The sequence below is a fragment of the Dendrobates tinctorius genome, unplaced genomic scaffold, assembly GCF_039654945.1.
Source record: "Dendrobates tinctorius isolate UK_male_01 unplaced genomic scaffold, ASM3965494v1 ptg000073l, whole genome shotgun sequence".
NCBI classification, from domain to species: domain Eukaryota; kingdom Metazoa; phylum Chordata; class Amphibia; order Anura; family Dendrobatidae; genus Dendrobates; species Dendrobates tinctorius.
In genome coordinates, this window is record NW_027361741.1 from 35,454,330 (window position 1) to 35,475,267 (window position 20,938).

At 43.4% G+C, this 20,938-nt stretch overlaps 1 protein-coding gene across 2 annotated transcripts in view; it reads left to right on the forward strand.

Moving 5' to 3' along the window:
• Positions 1-19,179, forward strand: part of RNF10 (ring finger protein 10) — a 78,416-nt gene extending 59,237 nt beyond the window's left edge. For both annotated transcript variants that reach the window (XM_073582752.1, XM_073582756.1), the window contains one exon: positions 18,973-19,179. In XM_073582752.1, coding sequence (XP_073438853.1) covers positions 18,973-19,118 — 146 coding nt within the window. In that variant the 3' untranslated portion in view covers positions 19,119-19,179. The remainder of the gene's footprint in view (positions 1-18,972) is intronic.
• The last annotated feature ends 1,759 nt before the right edge of the window (positions 19,180-20,938 follow it).

Below are 20,938 nucleotides of genomic sequence, written 5' to 3' on the forward strand. Positions count from 1 at the left end.
GAATATGCATTAATTATAAGTATACATATAGATGGCCAAAAATGTGTAAAAAAAAAAAAAAAAAAAAAAAAAAATATTGAGTGGTCAGTGCATAAAAAATCCAAAATACGATTAACAGTGCTAAAAAAAGTGAATGTGTAAAGATGGTCCCACTGTTTAAACATATACATAAACATATTGTGTACGCTATAATCAATAAATAAGGTCTAAATAAAACTAATGTATATGATGACGATCTATAGGTTCTCAATCCAGTATAATATCCAAAAGTCGGGACCGTTTCTAAATCTACAGTCCAATAGATTCAAAGAAAGATCATCCGGTTCTTAATATCTATAAAAGCAATATGAGACCAACTATTAATACAACTCTGAATAAGCACAACTAGAGAACACGTACCCACAAACTCCACCAGCAATGTCAATACGTTAAAACTTTCATGCTAATAACATCTACATTTTTCAGGTGCTCGTGGCACCCGCAGTCATGATGTTATCCTGCAGTTGCCAGTGCACCTATAAATCTCTGTTTCCATGTGATTGGTCACAATTCAATTTAACTGAATTTTGTGAGCAGACACTTCATATAAAAACCATGTTTGAGCGTATTTTACAAAATCGGAAGACAAAGAATCATACAAACACTATGCAAAGCAATAATACGGTCAGATTTTATGTGCTGAAACACATTCAAAGACTCTTGCATTGAGGGGCAATTATTCAGCATGGGAGATTTGGGATACTGACATGGTGCCCCTAAAAATAAAAGTATGTGCTGCTGAAGACCAGAGAAGAGGCAAATCTAGAGATATGCGCTCTGGGCATGAAATCTTATCATGGTGTATGTGCTGCATGGAGACAAAAGGGATGGGAATGACTCTAATCAGAGAAAATGTCACCTGTAAATAAATGTTTATTTGTGGTACTGCCTGTGTCAGTATCAGTACTGTGGTTCTTCAATGGACCTCAGACTGATAATGAACGATAGCATCTTCTAGCATGTCCTTATCATTGTTAAGGGAAGGTGCCACAATTTTTATTTTTGTATTAATAATTATTGATTATATAATCTTTAATAAAAAAATAAATGTACAACTTTAGTAGTTTATTTTTTAATTTTTACCTGGACTCTGCACAGGTAGGTCTCCCTTCTTTCCCTCTGCGGCTGCAGGTGTCAACCCATGAATTGTCCCTTCATCTCACACAGGACAGGGCGGCGTTAGTAGAAAGCCAGCACCACCGTGGCCATTTCTTTCATGGTCGGTCTTTGTGCTTGCGGGCAACTCCCCCCCTCTTTTTGCGGGCCACACTCTTCCCGCCTTTTTTTTCTATGGCCAGTTACTGTCACGTGTTTGAATCATGCTTTTTTTTTTTTTTTTTTTTTTACCTCTTCTTGCTCAGTCTGGCCATGCCCCTGGCAGCGTGCTCTTGTTTGGCGCGTTTTTTTCGCTCCTGTCATGGAGCTTCCCCTTCCTGGCTATTCACGTCCCTGGTGTGTCAGACAGAGGGGTACTTTCGATTTCGCCTGCAAATCTTCCTGGCTGTTCACGCCCCCAGCATGTCAGCCTATAGGATGTTTACGTTCAATTTTTACCGGCCAGAATACCACACACCGTCCGCAATGCACAGACGTGTGTTGATACAAGCCGATGCTGATTCAGATTCTATGCCTCTGCAGCTGGCGGTCCTGAATATTATACTGCAATATCCTGCGCTTTCTGCATGACTGCGGATACCTGCACACGAGGACAGCCATCCACAGTTTTTTCTGCTGGTCGTCGCTGGCATCGGGTAGTTTCTGCTCTCTTGATCTCTCCTCCACAGCAGTATTCCCAAGGCTTGACTTATGCCCATTAACCCTACAGAAGCTTCTTTCTGCCCCTATAAGCCTACTGTGATTCACTATGCCTGTGCTCTCTGCAAAAAAAGTAGTCTTCAGGTCAGCCTTATCCTTTCTGGCTGTCCTTACACCATGTTGGCCCCACAGGAGCCCCCTAAAGCCCGGGATGAGAGCACTCCCTTCGGAGTGGGCTGTTGCCATGTCAGTCGGTCTCTGACCTGATAAAAGTATTGCAGTCCCTGGTCCAGGTCCTGGAGCGACTTCCACATTTGTCTGCAGCCATCGCTTCTCATGGTGATTCACACGCACCTGACCACGACCTTCGCAGGAACAGATTGGATACAGAGCAAAGGAAGTGGGCTCTTTCCAGTTCTTCCTCCAGTTCTCCGGGTCCCTCGGCATCCTCCAGAATGCATTCCTCACCCCATTTCCCCCCAGGAGGCGGCTTTTGGGTTGGATGCGGATTCCCAGTCTGAGTCTGATACGGTACAGGTCTCAAAAATGCTGGATATAGGCGGGAAAAGTATCTTTTTCCCACTCAAAGGCTAAACGTCCTTTCAATAGGAAAAGGTCGCTTCAATTTCGTTCCTTTCGGCCCTTCTCTTCTTCAGGAACTTGCTACCAGCAGGTCTGCTCTTCCACCCATAAGGAAAGGAAGTAGCTGTCCTTCAAACCAGGGAATCAAGAGAATTTCTTTGCTCTGTAGACATTCAGGATGCTTATCTTCACATTTCTGTTTGTGTTCAGCATCAGAGATTCCTATGGGTTGCGATTCAGGAGGACCACTATCGGATCATGGCTCTTCGACCTGGCCTTTGCCCCCCTGGGTATTCAACTAAGGTCATGGCAGCGGTCATGGCCACCCTTCGCTCCAAAGGGTTTCTCATAATCTCTTACTTGGACGAACTTCTGATCTAGAGGCCGTCTCGCCGCTGGCAGACCCTCCTCGCAGGCCAGTCGGTCTACATACAGTCGGACAACGCCACTGCTGTGGCTTACATAAACAATCAAGGCAGGACCCTCAGCAAACAGGTTATGGTAGAAGTAACAAGGATTTCGTGATGGGCAGAACATCACGTTCCCACCATATCAGCTGTGCACATTCCGGGGATGTAAAATTGGGCAGCCGATTTTCTGAGCTGTCAGGGTCTCACATCGGGCGAGTAGTCTGTTAACTCTGCCATTTTCAACTAGTTATGCCAGAAACTGGGCACACCGGACGTCAATCTGATGGAGTCTCGGATGAACCACAAGGTTCCTCAGTACACAGCCAGGTCCCGGGATCCGATAGCCATCGGTTGTGATCCTCTTGTAAACCCATGGTCACAATTCCAACTGCCTTATCCTTTTCCGTCTCTCCCCTTGATTCTGAGAGTCATGAAAAATATAAAGGTGGAAGGGATTACCGTAATCTTGGTAGCTCCAGACTGGCCAAGAAGGGCCTGGTACGCGGAGCTGGTGAACATGCTCATGGGAACTCCGAGGAGGCTCCCAGACCATCCAGATCTCTCACAAGGTCCCCTCTTCCACCAGCATTCAGTCTGAGTGTAATGGCATGGCCTTTGAGGCCACAGTCCTGAGGGAGGCTGTTTTTTTTCCCCATTCGGTCAGTCAGACCATGATTAGAGCGAAGAAAACCAGCATCCTCGCTTATCTACCACAGATACTGGAAGGACGTCTTTTGTTTTGGTGGAATGAGGACAACAGTTTGGTCCCTATGTCCTTTTCCCTTCCTTACATCCTGGGTTTTCTACAAATGGGTTGTGACGCAATACCCCTTACCGAGAAAATGGAGCAAAATCTTGCTTACTACAGAGCTATGGGAGCAGAATCGAGCTTACTACAGAGACATGGGAGCAGAACTGAGCTTAATACAGAGATAAGGGAGCAGAACTGAGCTTAATACAGAGATAAGGGAGTAGAACTGAGCTTACTACAGAGATAAGTGAGTATGATGAAATCATTTTTCCAGCTGATAATGCATCCTGCCATAGAGCAAAAACTGTGAAAACATTCCTTTGAAAAAAGACACATAAGGTCAATGTCATGGCCTGCAAATAGTCCGGATCTCAATCCAGTTCAAAACATTTGGTGGAAGTTGAAGAAAATGGTCCATGACAAGGCTCCAACCTGCAAAGCTGATCTGGCAACAGCAATCAGAGAAAGTTGGAGCCAGATTGATGAAGACTACTGTTTGACACTCGTTAAGTCCATGCCTCAGACACTGCAAGCTGTTATAAAAGCCAGAGGTGGTGCAACAAAATACTAGTGATGTGTTGGAGTGTTTTTTTTTGTTTGTTTTTCATGATTCCATAATTTTTGTCCCACAGAATTGAGTGATTCCATAATTTTTTTCCTATGCTTGGTGTAAAAAGTAACCATTACTGACTACCACATTTTTTGTTCTTGATTTTTGAACCGTCTTTGAGTGTAATACAAATTCTACATATAATGTCCAATAACATAACAGAAGAACATTTATGCAATATTATTAACATTAGACGGCATTTTTTCAACTAAAACTCCCCCTCCTCTCCCCCGGGCAAACTCCATAACTTCCTAACACAATTTCTATCCAGTCTAACAGGGATATTACCGGCAAGCTGCGCTCTCATATACCAGTTGGTGAGCTGGAAACAACTATGTATCGCCTGGCGTGTGGTAGATGTCTGAGTATTGATAAAAGAGGACCATGTGAAAAAAAAGCGTTCAGTGTCTTTTTCTTTATTAAGTAAGGCCTCTATCCAATCCATTTTGAAGAGATATATTACTTTTGTAGTAATTACGCTTAACCCCTTTCCTACATTGGACGGAATATTCCGTCCATGTGACCTGGGCCCTAAGTCCCATGGACGGAATATTACGTCTAGCTCGATCAGCGGCGCCCACGTGGTGAGCGCCGCTGATCGCGGCCGGGTGTCAGCTGATTATCACAGTTGACACCCGGCACAATGTGTCAGGGGCGGTCACGGACCGCCCCCGACACGTTAACCCCTTGCACACCGCAATCATACATGGTCGCGGTGTACCGGGGGTTAAAGGGAAGCATCGGCAGGGAGGGGGCTCCCTCCGTGCTTCCCTGAGCCCCCCACAGCAGCGCAATGTGCAGCGCTGCTGCGAGGGTCTCTTTCCCTGCAGGTCCCCGGATCCAATATGGCGACGGGGGCCTGCAGGGAGCTGACTTCCTCAGTGCCTGCAAAGCGCAGGCATGAGGAAGTCTGCGTCTATGCCTGTGACAGATCGCTGATCTATCACAGTGATCTGTGATGCGACAGATCAGAGATCTGTCACAGGACAGTGATGTCCCACCTGGGACAATGTAATAAAGTTAAAAAAAAGTGTAAAAATAATTTTTTTAAAAATCGCTAAATAAAAAAATATTCCCAAATAAATTCATTTTTTGGAAATAAAAAAACAATAGTATACATATTTGGTATCGCTGCGTCCGTAACAACCCACCCTATAAAACTGTCCCATTAGTTAACCCCTTTAGCGAACCCCTTAAAAAATAAAAATAAATCATTTTTTGCCTCATTTTTTATTATACCGCCGAACAAAAAGTGCAATAACGCGCGATCAAAAAGACGCATATAAATATCCATGGTACCGCTGAAAACGTTATATTGTCCCGCAAAAAAGGAGCCGCCAAACAGCATCAGCGAAAAAATAAAGTTATAGCTCACAGAATAAAGCGATGCAAACATAATAATTTTTTATATAAAATTGTTTTCATTGCATAAAAGCGCCAAAACATAAAAAAAGACATAAATGAGGTATCTCTGTAACCGTACCGACCCAAAGAATAAAACCGCCTTATCAATTTTACCGCACGCAGAACGGTGTAAACGCACCCCCCAAAAGAAATTCATGAAACGCTGGTTTTTGTTCATTCTGCGTCCCAAAAATTGGAATAAAAAGCGATCAAAATATGTCACGTGCCCGAAAATGGTATCAATAAAAACGTCAACTCGTCCCGCAAAAAATAAGACCTCACATGACTCGGTGGGTCAAAATATGACAAAATTATAGCACTCAAAATGTGGTGATGCAGAAACTATTTTTACAATAAAAAGCATCGTTTAGCGTGTGACAGCTGTCAAATATAAAAACCGCCATAAGCAGTAAATCAAACCCCCCATTATCACCCCCTTAGTTAGGGAAAAATAATAAAATTAAAAGAAAATATTTATTTCCATTTTCCCGTTAGGGTTGGAGTTATAATTGGGGGGTTTCAACTGTTTGGGCACATCAGGTGCTCTCCAAATGCAACATGGCGTCTGATCTCAATTCCAGCCAATTCTGCGTTGAAAAAGTCAAATTGTGCTCCTTCCCTTCCAAGCTCTGCCATGCGCCCAAACAGTGTTTTACCCCCACATATGGGGTATCAGCCTACTCAGGATAAATTGGACAACAACTTTTGGGGTCCAATTTCTCCTGTTACCCTTGGGAAAATAAAAAAAATGGGGACTAAAAGATCATGTTTGTTGAAAAAAATACAATTTTTTTTTTCACACCCGGTCGTTATAAACTTCTGTGAAGCACTGGGGGGTTCAAAGTGCTCACCACACATCTAGATAAGTTCCTTGGGGGGGTCTAGTTTCCAAAATGGGGTCACTTGTGGGGAGTTTCCACTGTTTAGGTACATCATGGGCTCTCCAAAAGCAACATGACACCCGCAGACCATTCCTTCAAAGTCTGCATTCCAAAACGTCACTACTTCCCTTCCGAGCCCTGACATGTGCCCATACAGTAGTTTTCTCCCACATATGGGGTATCAGCGTACTCGGAACAAATTGGACAACAACTTTTGGGGTCCAATTTCTCCTGGTACCCTTGAGAAAATAAAAAAATTGGTGACTAAAAGATCATATTTGTGGAAAAAATACGATTTTTTTTTTTATTTTCACGCCCGGGCGTAATAAACTTCTGTGAAGCACTGGGGGGTTCAAAGTGCTCACCACACATCTAGATAAGTTCCTTGGGGGGTCTAGTTTACAAAATGGTGTCACTTGTGGGGGGGTTTCCACTGTTTTGGTACATAAGGGGTTTTCCAATCGCGACATGGTGTCCGATCTCAATTCCAGCCAAAAAAGTCAAATGGCGCTGCTTCCCTTCTGAGCTCTGCCATGCGCCCAAATAGTCATTTACACCCACATATGGGGTATCAGCGTACTCAGGACAAATTGTACAATAACTTTTAGGGTCCTGTTACCCTTGGGAAAATAAAAATTGGGGGTGTAAAGATCATTTTTGTGGAAAAAAATGATTTTTTAATTGTACCACTGTACGTTATAAACTTCTGTGAAGCTCTTGTGGGTTCAAAGTTCTCACCACACATCTAGATAAGTTCATTGGGGGGTCTAGTTTCCAAAATGGGGTCACTTGTGGGGGATTTCCACTGTTTAGGTACATTAGGGGCTCTCCAAACGTGACATGGCGTTCGATCTGAATTCCAGCCAATTTTGCATTGAAAAAGTCAAACGGCGCTCCTTCCCTTCTGAGCTCTGCCATGCGCCGAAACAGTGGTTCCCCCCCACATATCAGGTAACAGCGTACTCAGGACAAACTGCACAATAACTTTTCCAGTCCAATTTCTCCTGTTACCCTTGGTAAAATAAAAAAAATTGAACCTGAAGTATTTTTTTGTGAAAAAAAATTAAATGTTCATTTTTTTTTAAATATTCAAAAAAATTCCTGTGACGCACCTGAAGAGTTAATAAACTTCTTGAATGTGGTTTTGAGCACCTTAAGGGGTGCAGTTTTTAGAATGGTGTCACTTTTGGGTATTTTCTATCATATAGACCCCTCAAAGTAGCTTCAAATGTGATGTGGTCCGTAAAAATAAAATGGTGTTGCAAAAATGAGAAATCGCTGGTCAACTTTTAACCCTTATAACTTCCTAACAAAAAAAAATTTTGGTTCCAAAATTGTGCTGATGTAAAGTAAACATGTGGGAAATGTTACTTATTAAGTTTTTTGTGTGCCGTATCTCTGTGATTTAAGAGCATAAAAATTCAAAGTTGGAAAATTGCGAAATTTTAAAAATTTTCACCAAATTTCCGTTTTTTTTTCCACAAATAAACACAAGTTATTTGAATGAAATTTTATCACTAACATGAAGTACAATATGCCACAAGAAAACAATGTCAGAATCACCGGGATCCATGGAAGCGTTTCAGAGTTATTACCTCATAAAGGGACAGTGGTCAGAATTGTAAAAATTGGCCCGGGAGTTAACGTGCAAGCCACCCTCGGTAGTGAAGGGGTTAAAGAAGGAGTTACATCCTGTGCCCACAAATGGAGAATGCTTTTATGTGTGGCTGCCGCCCATATGAACAAGATGTGGCGCTGCTGGACAGAAAGGCTCACCAACTGGTCCTGTGCGAGAATATTAAATATGGCCCACTCCGGGGAGAGAGAGAGATAGATATGCCAAAAGTGTTGATGAGATGTTGCAGAAGTGTATCCCACACCTCCCTTATTTTTGGGCAGTCCCAAAGGCAATGGAAAATATCAGCTGGAGAGTGTAAGCATTTAGGGCAGGGATAGTCCCCTGAGGGGGACATTTTAGACTTGACCTCCGGGGAGATGTATCCTCTATGAAATATCATAAGAGACATGGTTATGTAACTGTATCAATACAAAAAATGGTGGGGGGAACAAGAGGCGCAATAGTGCCCTATCACTAGTGACACCTTGAAGTATGAGCGGTATAATACAGTTCCACTCACCTATTCCAGTTGTGTAACCCACAACTGGCTTGAGAGCATATCACAGAATCAGCTGCTGCAGGACCTCCACCAACTACTCGCACGTGGAAAAACCTTCAGAAAGTTGTGGGAAGCAGGGTGTGTTGCAGTCCGCGCTGCAGAGATTCACAAATCACCTGGGATACAAGATGTTGTAGCAGTGTACTCCTTTATTTCCTCCTACGCGTTTCGGCGCCCTTCCTGGCACCTTCCTCAGTCCGCGCTGCCGAGATTCACAAATCACCTGGGATACAAGATGTTGTAGCAGTGTACTCCTTTATTTCCTCCTACGCGTTTCGGCGCCCTTCCTGGCACCTTCCTCAGGGGAATAAGTTCCCATTTGGGCCTTAATGGATATTAAATTTAGAGGGTGTGTTCTAGCATTATCTGGCATGTCTCACAATATTGAGCTTACGTAATGTCTAATTTGAGAGATAGTAAAATTGTCTTCTGTAAGGATTGGGTATTTGAAAACCATGTCCTCTAAGGCCTCTTTCACACTTCAGTTTTTTGCCATCAGTCAAAATCCGCCAAAATTTGAAAATGGCGGATCCGCTAAAAATGTATAAAAACGGATGCCAGCTGATGGAACGGATCCGTTTTCTAAAGGATCCGCCATACCGATTTAAGTGCGGATCCTCAACAAAATGGATCAGTACCATCCGTTGGCATCCGTTTTCCACATCCGTTGGATCCGTTTTCTTGAGGATCCGTTTTTCCACACCTCCAAAATGGGATGCTCCCAAATATGACTCGCTCTTGGAGAATGCTCCCAAATGTGATTGGATACTGGAAACTAGGGAGAAATATATCTAGGGTGTTGTGATACAATTTCTTTGAAAGGTTTTAGAGCTAGTGGCAGCGATGGAAGGAGTTGGTGCGAGTCTGGAAGGAGTTATTGCGAGTATTGACAGCTTCTGTGTGGAATTGGATCTTCACTTGAATCGGTTGGCAATTATTGCTCTCGAGAGGGAGAAAGGAAGATTGCGAATCCTGCGTATGAGGAGACGGCGCCAGTGGATTCATCCCATTAATGCGCAGAGGTTCACCCGTGGCGTTTTTTCCACACTGTACCTGGAATTGAGGGATAATCCGGACAAGTTCTTCAACTACGTGCGCATGAGGCTGGAATTCTTTGAGATATTGGTGGATCGTGTTGGAGAACAAATCCTGAGAAGGGACACACAAATGCGGTTTTCTATATCATCGGCGGAGCGTTTGATGGTGACCCTTCAGTAAGTTATCTACCTTTTAAAACGTTTCAGATTCTGCAGGCTTTTATTGTTATGTTATGGCTTGTAGTTTATATTAATTTTTACTTTTTTTTCCCTTTTTTTAACAGATTCCTGGCAACTGGAGAATCCTTCACTTCCCTCCATTTCCAGTTCCGGATTGAGATTTAAACTATTGCTGGAATTGTACAACAGACCTGCCGGGCATTGTGGGATTCTCTACAGGAGGAATACATCCCAGAGCCAACACAGGAGAGGTGGCTGGAGACTGCCGACAAGTTTCAAGAAATCTGCCAGTTTCCAAACTGCATCGGTGCCGTGGATGGAAAGCATATCAGGATTGTGAAACCCATGGGATCTGGTTCACAGTTTTACAACTATAAGAAATACTTTTCTATTGTGCTTATGGCCATTTCGGATGCAAACTGCAAATTCATTGCCGTGGACATTGGTGCATACGGTCGTTCTAATGACTCTCAGGTATTCAAGATGTCTACCATGGGCCGTCGCTTGTATGGAGACAATTTTGACTTCCCACCTCCAAGACCACTCCCTGGAACAACAGGCCCACCAATGCCTTTTGTGTGCGTTAGCGACGATGCTTTTCAGCTTTCTAAACACCTACTCAAACCATATGGTAGTCGTGGATTAACACACCGGAAAAGAATCTATAACTATCGGTTAACCAGAGCACGCAGAGTGGTGGAGTGCGTGTTTGGAATTTTAACTGCCAAACGGAGAGTCCTGTTAACGGCCATGAAAATGAAAACAGAGACTGTGGATGAGGTGGTGAAGGCCTGTGTAATCCTGCACAATTTTGTCCTTTCAAAGGAACCCGTTTCCATCGATGAAAATCTGTCTGAAACCACCTTGTGGGATTATGAGCAGCAAACTTTTCGGAGTACTGGCTCAGTGGCAAGAATGAGGGACACCTTTGTGACACCAGAGGGACAAGTGGACTGGCAAGATGACATGATATCATTTTCTTCATACCAACTGTGAGTACCATTTTTTTTTTTTTTTTTTTTTTTTTAAGTTTTACACTTTGCAGTGTTACCAATTGTTGGGTACCAAGCGTAAAGTTTTACCAAGTGTTGTGTACCAAGCGTTGTTTTACACTTACAAATGTTACCAAGTGTTGGGCACCAAGCGTTAAATTTTACAATTTTACCTAGTGTTGTGTACCAAGCGTTTTACACTTTGAAATGTTAACAAGTGTTTGGTACCAAATGTTGTGCTACCAATTGTTGGGTTTTTTGTACCTTGTACACCACCGGTGTACTGTGAAATATTACCCAGTGTTGTGTTACCAAGTGTTGGTTTTTTTGTACCTTGTACACCACTGGTGTACTGTGAAATATTACCCAGTGTTGTGTTACCAAGTGTTGGTTTTTTGTACCTTGTACACCACCGGTGTACTGTGAAATATTACCCAGTGTTGTGTTACCCAGTGTTGTGTTACCAAGTGTTGTGTTTACCTTTTACACCACTGGTGTACTTTGAATATTTCCAAAGAAAGAAACAAAAAAGAAACAACATAATAAAGTTTTTTGAAATAAAAAAGTTTATTTCTGAATTTGTAATAACTGTATTTATTTTTTTTTTTAATTTTTGGTGATTTTTTTATTTTTTTTTTTATTATTTTTTTCCGTATCTTAAACCTTTTTTGTAATTTTTTTTTTTTTTGGGTATATATTACCTTTTTTATAATTTTTTTTTTTTTTTTTTTTTTGTATGTATTACCTTTTTTTGGAAAACAGAAAAAACATTATAAAGTGTGATAATGTTGGGTGGAGATAGTATTGGAGGGGTTAACAGGGTTGACCACATCGAGGGGGGGGGTAGAGGACTGGGGAGGGAGTTGGTGAGGACCAGAAGTGGAAGGGGGGTTTAACACATGTGGTTGGGATGGGAGTGGATGGACAGACGAGGTTTGTGGGTACATTGAAGGTGTATGTGGGGGTGGGTATGGTGAGGGCATTGGGGTATAATGCAATGGAGAAGGAAGGTACTGGGAAGAATGGAATGGGGAACTAGAGAAAGGAGAGGGAGTGGTAGGAGGAGGGACGGCTGTATGATGGATGGACTGTGGAAGGATGGACTGTGGAAGGACGGGATGCTTCAGCAAGTACTTCCACTAGAGCATTCTGACAGGCTTGCATCACACGCATCTGCTGGTGAGTACTTAAACCTTCCATTTGCCGGACAACAGATTGAAAAAAGGTATGTCTCAGTGTCTGGTTTGATTCTAAATTCATCTGTTCCATGTATCTTCTGAGTTCCATGATACTTTGATCATGGTCAACCCAGAAGATAACCGTTCTCCATAAGTGTGGAAACCATGCTGGACAGATGAGTTTAGACTCAGTCAGACAAGGTCATCCTTTCCTGACTCCTCAGATGCTGCCGGCCAGAACCAAAAGTTGGTCGAGATGTTGCGGCAGTGTCTGAGGGGTGGGGAACAGGGAACAAGTCGTCACCAGCAGCTTCATGTGATGAAGTCGGCCCTGCTGCTCCAGTGCTGGTGGAGGGGATAGAGGGATGAGACAAGAGAGTAGGTACAGAGGGTCGGATACCTCGATGTGGTCACCGGGGGCGGTCTCACTAGGGATCACTCCAGAGGGACGCAACTCTGATGAAGACTCCCGAGGGCTGCAGATGGTGCTAAAAAAAAAGGAGAAAAAATGTATATTAAAAATATTGATATTTAATTTAAGTCTGCTGAAAAAAAATTTGGTTAAACATTTCTACTACAGAAATGGTTTGGGGAATATTTACCTTCTGCACACTATTGTTGATCGCAGGAACGCCAGGGCTCTGTAGTTCTTGTACTGGGGTCCCCGGCGTCCTCCCGATCCACTCGGGGTCTGCATCTCCTTGTTGTAGTCCCTCTTGAAGCGATCCCGGAGCGACCGCCACCGTGTGATAACCCTGTCACCTGTGAAGCAAAAAAAAAAGGGGTTTAGTATTCAACACTTCACATGCTGGAATATAAGTTACTGAAGTTGTAATACTTGCGCACAAAATCCCTGGCCTTCGCATTGAGTTCCTCCCAGTTCTCAATAACTGAAGAACAGACCTCATCCCAGAGCCGTCGGGTGGTTGGTTGGTCGGCGTGTAAACGGTTTGCCATGTTCCACAGCGGCTCCCGGTTTTCCACCTCACGGATGAGTTCATCTGTATCAATTATAACACCCTCCTCCAGATGTCTCCGGGGAGCACGCTGTGAAACCTGTGAAGATAAAAAACAAAACAAAAAAAAAAAAATTACATTCTATTCAAACACATGATGTTCATTTAAACAATTATCCAAATAGGGTTACTTACTGTTTGCCGACCACCAGATGCATCACCTTGACGACCCTGGGATGTCCTGGGAGTCACTCTAGTGCGGGCACCGGATTCTGAAGACTGTGGGAAAAAAAAAAAAAATTTTGTTTGGATGGATGCGTAGTTATTGTGTGTGCATTGTAATGAATGTTTGTGTTGGGTGTAGCATTATGTATGTGTGTATGTGCTAAACTTACACTCTGCGCACCCCCTCCTTGTGTCTCTCCACCCTGCATGTCTCCTCCCGGAAGCTCCTCTGAATCAGCTTCCTGTCAAAACATAATACATGGATAGTGTTTTTAACCCAAAAAAAAACTAAATAAGTTTAAATAAAAAAAAATAAAACATTTTTTTTACCTCAGCTCGCTGATGATGTGAGGGGGAGCTTTCAGGAGAAGACATTACGGTTTGGGGCAGCTGCGTTGCTTCCTGAAGTGATCTGCAAGTATAAAGACACTTGTTAAGCTACTATAAAAAGGATCATAATAAGCTTTCAGGCCTTTATACTTACAGTGAAACTAATGTTTGCCTGTCCTCTGCTGCGGCCTGGCTGGCCGTCTCTGCTGTGGCCTGGCTGACCGTCTCTGCTGCGGCCTGGCTGGCCATCTCTGCTGCAGTCTGGCTGGTGGTGCTTGCTGAAGTAATCTGCAAGTATAAAGACAATTGTTAAGCTACTATACAAAGGATCATAATAAGGTTTCAGGCCTTTATACTTACAGGGAAACAAATGGTTGCCTGTACTCTGTTGCGGCCTGGCTGGCCGTCTCTGCTGCGGTCAGGCTGACCGTCTCTGCTGCGGCCTGACCGGTCATCTCTGCTGCGTTCTCGCCGTTCGTCTCTGCTGCGGTCTCGTTCACCAACCCTGCTGCGGCCTGGCTGGCCGTGTCTGCTGCTTGCCTTTTTGGTGGCGCTTCATGAAGTTATCTGCAAGTATAAAGAAAATGATATGAAAGTTAAAAAAAAAAAAAAAATTCTTCATTTGTATATAATTTGTGTAATTCCCTGAAACTAAGTATATGCAGTTTTAAGTGTTTGCATGTTTAAATTCCCTTATCTCTCACCGAGTGTAACCACAGTGATTGAAGGTGTGTAATATTTTGTGTAAACCCACACTTTCTCTTTGCATGTGTTTGAATTCCCTGAAAAAGTGTAACCAGTGATTGAAGGTGTGTAATTGCTGTGTATACCAGTGTTTGCATTCCCTCAAAAACTCTCACCGAGAGTGTAACCACAGTGATTGAAGGTCTCACCGAGAGTGTAACCAGTGATTGAAGGTGTTTAATTTCTGTGTATACCCACACTGTGTTTGCATGTTTTTGAATTCCCTGAAAAACTCTCACCGAGAGTTTAACCTGTGATTTAAGGTGTGTAATTGCTGTGTATACCCAGATTTTTTTCATGGTATGTTGCAATCTCTCACTTTTAACCACACTTGTATACCAAAAAATTTAATGTACCTTTTATGGTAACTTAATTTTACCTTTTTTTTTAAATGATACTAAGGAGATTTTTTCAAAACAGTTTGTTTATTTTTTTTTTTCCAACAAATAGGAGCTACTCTGCTCTTTATTTTAAATACCACAATAAATGACAAATAAAAAAACACAGATTTACAACAGATACATTAATCATACCACAATTGCAAATATGAAAATAAAATCCAATAAACATGCAAAAGAAAAACAATTAAAATATTTAAAAAAAAAAAAACCCACACAAACACACAACAGCCAGGCCACACACACACACACTCCAGGGGTCTTGCAGGTGGAAGATTTGCAGCTGAGCAGACAGGCTGTTGTTTGATGTCTGGCTCGGTGTCTTCAGTGTGGCTGTTGCCAGATGTCTGGGCCCAATTACACCACATACAAAATCAGTTAGGCCGGTTTCACATTTGCACTTTATAGCGCAGCGATGACCTGCACACAGCCGCCGCTAATCACCGCCCCATCCGGTCATCACTGCCTACTAGCGCACATGGACCCTTGCGATCTGCGCACCCTATCTTTAGTATGGGGTGCGCAGATCGTGCGCTGGCAGGATTTTACCGTGTGCTGTGCACTTTTCAAGGTGTGCCATGCGCGCCAAAATGCAACATGCTGCGTTTGGCGCACAAGGGCACACCTTAAAAAGTGCGCAGCACACGGTAAAACCCTGCCAGCGCACGAACTGCGCACCCTATGCTAAAGATAGGGTGCACAGATCGCAAGTGTTCATGTGCGCTAGTAGGCGGCGATGACCGGATGGGGCGGGAATTAGCGGCGGCCGTGTGCAGGTCATCGCTGCGCTATAAAGTGCAAATGTGAAACCGGCCTTACACCACACAATCACAGCATAAGAAATACAATATTACAGTTGTATGAAAATAAAATGCAGTACACATGCAACAGAAAAAAAAAAAAGGATGGAAAAAAAAAATGCATCACGCACGCACACACGCTCCAGGGGTCTTGCAGGTGGTAGACTTGCAGCTGGGCAGACAGGTTTTATATCTCTAGTTCAATCTTCTATCAGTCAGGTTGCAGTCGGATGTCTTGCTTGGTGTCTTCAGTGTTGCTGGTGCCGGATTGTCTGGGCCCAATTGCACCACATACCATACACCACACAATCAAAGCAATCACAACATAAAAAATACAATATTACAGTTGTATGAAAATAAAATGCAGTACACAAGCAACAGAAAAAAAAAGTATGAAAAAAAAAAATATACACACAGACATGCAACACTCGCAGACCCACACACACACACACACACACACACACACACACACACACACACACACACACACACACACACACACACACACGCTACACACTAGCAGGCCACACACACAAACACACAGAAATGTCATAAATAGGTATACTCACACTTGTAGGCGAGCTGGTACTGGCAGGCCTCTTGATAGCTGATGTGTGGCAGCTTGGTGGGTGTCTGGCAGGCTTGATAGCTTGTGGCAGCGTGGTGGCTGTCTGGCAGGCTTTGTGGCTGTCTGGCAGGCTTTGTGGCTGTCTGGCAGGCTTTGTGGCTGTCTGGCAGGCTTCTTGGTGGCTTGGTTCCTGGCTGGCTTGCTGGCTGACTGCTACTGCATGTCTGGGCCCAATTAGCCCACCTTATGTAGTTTTGGGACTGTCTGGAAAAGTATCTTTTTTTCTGGGCATGCGCAGTGCGATTTTGCGGATCCTGCCGGCGGATTCTGCAAAATCGCGGGTCCTGGCGGATCCGCCGCCCATAGGCATCCATTCTACCGCATGGCGGATCCGCCGACACCCGCCATTTTGACGGTGAAAAAAAACGTTGCAAGCTCCGTCCCCCTCAGACAGAATCCGCAAGGAATTTTGCGGATCCGCCGAATACTGGACGCAACGGACGACCATCCGTCAAAATCCGCCACTAATGTATCCCAATGGGGGAAATGGCGGATCTGCAACAAGAAAAAGCGGATCCGCCATTTTCAAATTTTGGCGGATTTTGACTGATGGCAAATAACTGAAGTGTGAAAGAGGCCTAACTCGTCTAGCTTGACGCCATCATAAGATTACAGACCATAATAGAGGATTATCTCTAACCTCCACTGGAATTTCAGCATTTCGTAGGTGAAGCAATGCTGGGAGGCTGAAGGGTCTACACATGGCCTCATCTATTGGGGTATTAGTGAAGCGATTTAAGGCGTATATCCAATCAATGGAATGGCGAAAAGCAGCCGCTATACTGTAGAGGCGTAAATTTGGGAGATTAAGTCCACCCAAAGATTTGGTTTGCTGTAGCTTAAAAACTCTAATTCTAGAGCCACAATTAAATTGGCGGAAGGCTCGTGTCAGTAGCCTATCATCAGCTTCTTGATTTCTTTTAGTGTTTCCTAAAGCCATTTGAAGTTGCCATTTGAATTGACTTTAGTTTTGTGCCATGTCTGTGATCTGCTTTTTTTCTACAAAATTAAACAACTGAATGAACATCCACCAAGGCTGGTGATTCCATTATTTTTGCCAGGGGTTGTATGTAATGGGTGACCCGCGTCAACCACTTCTATAGGATCAGTGGTGTAATGCGTGAGCCCGCTCTATACACTATATTATTACTCCCATAAAAGTAGAGGAAGCAGGGTCATACATATCACCACTGTTCCCACAGAAGTATACAGAGCGGCGTAATACATTACACCACTGTTCCCATAGAAGTGGACAGAGCGACGTCACACATTACACCACTGTTCCCATAGAAGTGAACAGAGCAGGGTCACACATTACACTGTTGCTTCACTAAAAATGTGTGACCCTGCTCTGTCCACTGTATTATTACTCCCGTAAAAGTAGAGGAAGCAGGGTCATACATATCACCACTGTTCCCACAGAAGTATACAGAGCGGCAAAGCACATTACACCACTGTTCCCATAGAAGTGGACAGAGCGACGTCACACATTACACCACTGTTCCCATAGAAGTGGACAAAGCAGGGTCACACATTACACTGTTGCTTCACTAAAAATGTGTGACCCTGCTTTGTCCACTGTATTATTACTCCCGTAAAAGTAGAGGAAGCAGGGTCACACATTACACCACTGCTCCCATAGAAGTGGACAGAGCAGAGTCACATATTACACCACTGCTCCTAAAGTGAACAAAGCAGGGTCACACATTACACTGTTCAGCGTTGGACTGGAATACCTTGGGCCCACCAGAGAAAATCATTATTGGGGCCCACTATGTAACTACATAGAAATAAATACAAGACCACCAATTGTGTGGTAAAACGCGCTAATATCAGGGTATAATATATGGTAGTACACGTCTTTATTATGTAGCAGGGGTTGGGGTAGCCCCCCTTATAGAAAATAATGCAGCCCCCCCTCATAGGGTATAACACAGTACCCTACAAAATATAATGCAACCCCTCATAAGGTACAATGCAGCCCCCCATAGAATAATATGTGGCACCCTCATATTGCATAATGTAGCCCCCCTCATATAGTATGCAGGTCAGAGGTAGTCCACGGCGTTCCCACAACGTTCCCCGAATCCAACGTCCAAAGGCTACAGAGCCTCATTCAGAGAACTAAGCTCCATCGCTTGTAGCAGTAGCCAATCCGGGTCCCACTGCAATCCACGAGACATGGCGGCTGTGATGAGCGGTGACGCCAGTAACCACACCGCTCATCAGAGTCGTCTAGTCACGCTACAGTCTGTATAGTGGACCGATATAGTACCCCACAGTATAATAGTCCCATATAGTGCCCCACGGTATAATGGCCCCATATAGTGCCCCACAGTATAATGTGTCCCACAATATAATGGCCCCATACAGTGCACTACAATATGATGGCCCCATACAGTGCACTAGAATATGATGACCCTATACAGTGCACCATATTATAAAGTGCCCAACATACTGCTTCACATAATAAAGGCCACATATAGTACTCCATAGTATAATGGACCATATTCTGCAGCACAGTATAATGGCCCCATATAGTAGCCTACAGTATAATAGCCCCATGTAGTGCCCCACATTATAATGCGCCCCATAGTACAGGGTGGGCCAATTATATGGATACACCTAAATAAAAGGGGAATGGTTGGTGATATCAACTTCCTGTTTGTGGCACATTAGTATATGGGAGGGGGAAAACATTTCAAGATGGGTGGTGACAGTGGCGGCCATTTTGAAGTCAGCCATTTTGGATCCAACTTTATTTTTTTCAATGGGAAGAGGGTCTTGTGACACATCAAACTTATTGAGAATTTCACAAGAAAAACAATGGTGTGCTTGGCTTTAACGTAACTTTATTCTTTCATGAGTTATTTACAAGTTTCTCTTTGTTTACAGCCATTGACATGTCGCAGAGGTTAACACGTGAGGAGCGGATAGAAATTGTGTTGATGTATGGTGAACGCAGTACCCTGGTCATTGCAGCAGATTTCAATGCAAGACACCCTACGCAAGAAAACTGTCATCATACCCATTTTATTTAGGTGTATCCATATAATTGGCCCACCCAATAAAGTCTGCCTCATCACTGAACATAATGTTAAACTGAGGGTTCTGTTCTAATTTTTGTTTTGCCCATTCTGCAAATTCAGCGAGCCTATCTGGGTCACCAACCATTCCCATTTTATTTAGGTGTATTCATATAAATGGCCCACCCTGTATAATGGACTCATATGGTGCCCCGCAGTATGATGTGCCCTACAGTATTCAGTTGTTCTTAAAAGCTTACATATCCCAGCAGAATTTTTACTTTCTTGGCCTTTCTTCAGAGAATATGAATGATAACACCAAAACGTTTTCTCCACTCATGGCTAGTGGTTGGGTGAAGCCATTCATTATCAGACTAATGTGTTTTCTCTTTTTAAATCATAATGACAACACAAAACACCCAAATGACCCTGATCAAAAGTTCACATACCCCATTTCTTAATACCGTGTATTGCCCCCTCTAACATCAATGACAGCTTGAAGTCTTTTGTGATAGTTGTGGATGAGGTTCTTTATTTTCTCAGATGGTAAAGCTGCTCACTCTTCTTGGCCAAAAGCCTCCAGTTCCTGTAAATTCCTGGTCTGTCTAGCATGAACTACGCACTTGATCTCCCCAAAGTGGCTCAAATGATATTGAGGTCAGGAGACTGAGATGGCCACTCCAGAACCTTTACTTTGTTCTGCTGTAGCCAATGACCGGTCGCCTTGTGTTTAGGATCGTTGTCATGTTGGAACGTCCAAGTACGTCCCATGCGCAGCTTCTAGGCTGATGAGTGCAAATTTGCCTCCAGTATTTGCTGATAATGTGCTGCATTTATCTTGCCTGCAACTTTGACCAAGTTTCCTGTGCCTTTTGTAGCTCACACTTCCCTAATAGATCAGCGATCCACCTCCATACTTTACAGTAGGAATGTTGTTCCTTATATCATAGGCCTTGTTGACCTCTTTCCAAATGTAACTTTTATGGTTGTGGTCAAAAAGTTCAATTTTGTTCTCATCATTCCAAATTACCTTGTTCTAGAAGTTTTGAGGTTTATCTCTGTGCTGTTTTCTGTATTGTAGGCGAGAAACTTTGTGGCATTTGCGCAATAATGGCTTTCTGCTGGCGACTCGACCATGCAGCCCATTTTTCTTCAAGTGCTTCCTTATTGTGCATCTTGAAACAACATCACTGCTAGTTTTCAGAGAGTCCTGTACTTCAGCTGATGATATTTGTGGGTTTTTCTTTGCATCCCGAACAATTTTCCTGGCAGTTGTGGATGACGTTTTTGTGGGTCTACCTAACCTTGGTATTGTCTTTACAGAGACCCTGATTTTCCATTTGTAAACCACAGTTTGAATGCTGCTGACTGACATTATCAATTCCTTGAGTATCTTTTTGTATCCCTTTCCTGTTTTATATAGTTCAACTAGCTTTTCCCGTAGATTCGTTGACAAGTATTTTGCTTTCCCCATGACTCACAATCCAGAAACGTCAGTGGCTGGATGAAATATGCAAGAGTCTGTCTGAATCCCAGAAACTCACTCAGCTTTTATGCACACATACTGATTACAAACAAACAGGTCACAGGTGAGGATGTTACCTTTAGTAGCTATTATCAGGCCAAAATCACCAGGGTATCTGAACTTTTCCTCAGGGTCATTTGGATGTTTTGGGCTGTCATTATGATTTAAAAAGAGAAAACACAGTAGTTTGACAAATGGCTGCACCCAACCACTAACCATGAGTGGAGAAGGAGGGATTTTTGGTACTCACCATAAAATCTCTTTCTTGGAGCCTTCATTGGGGGACACAGGTAACCATGGGTGTATGCTG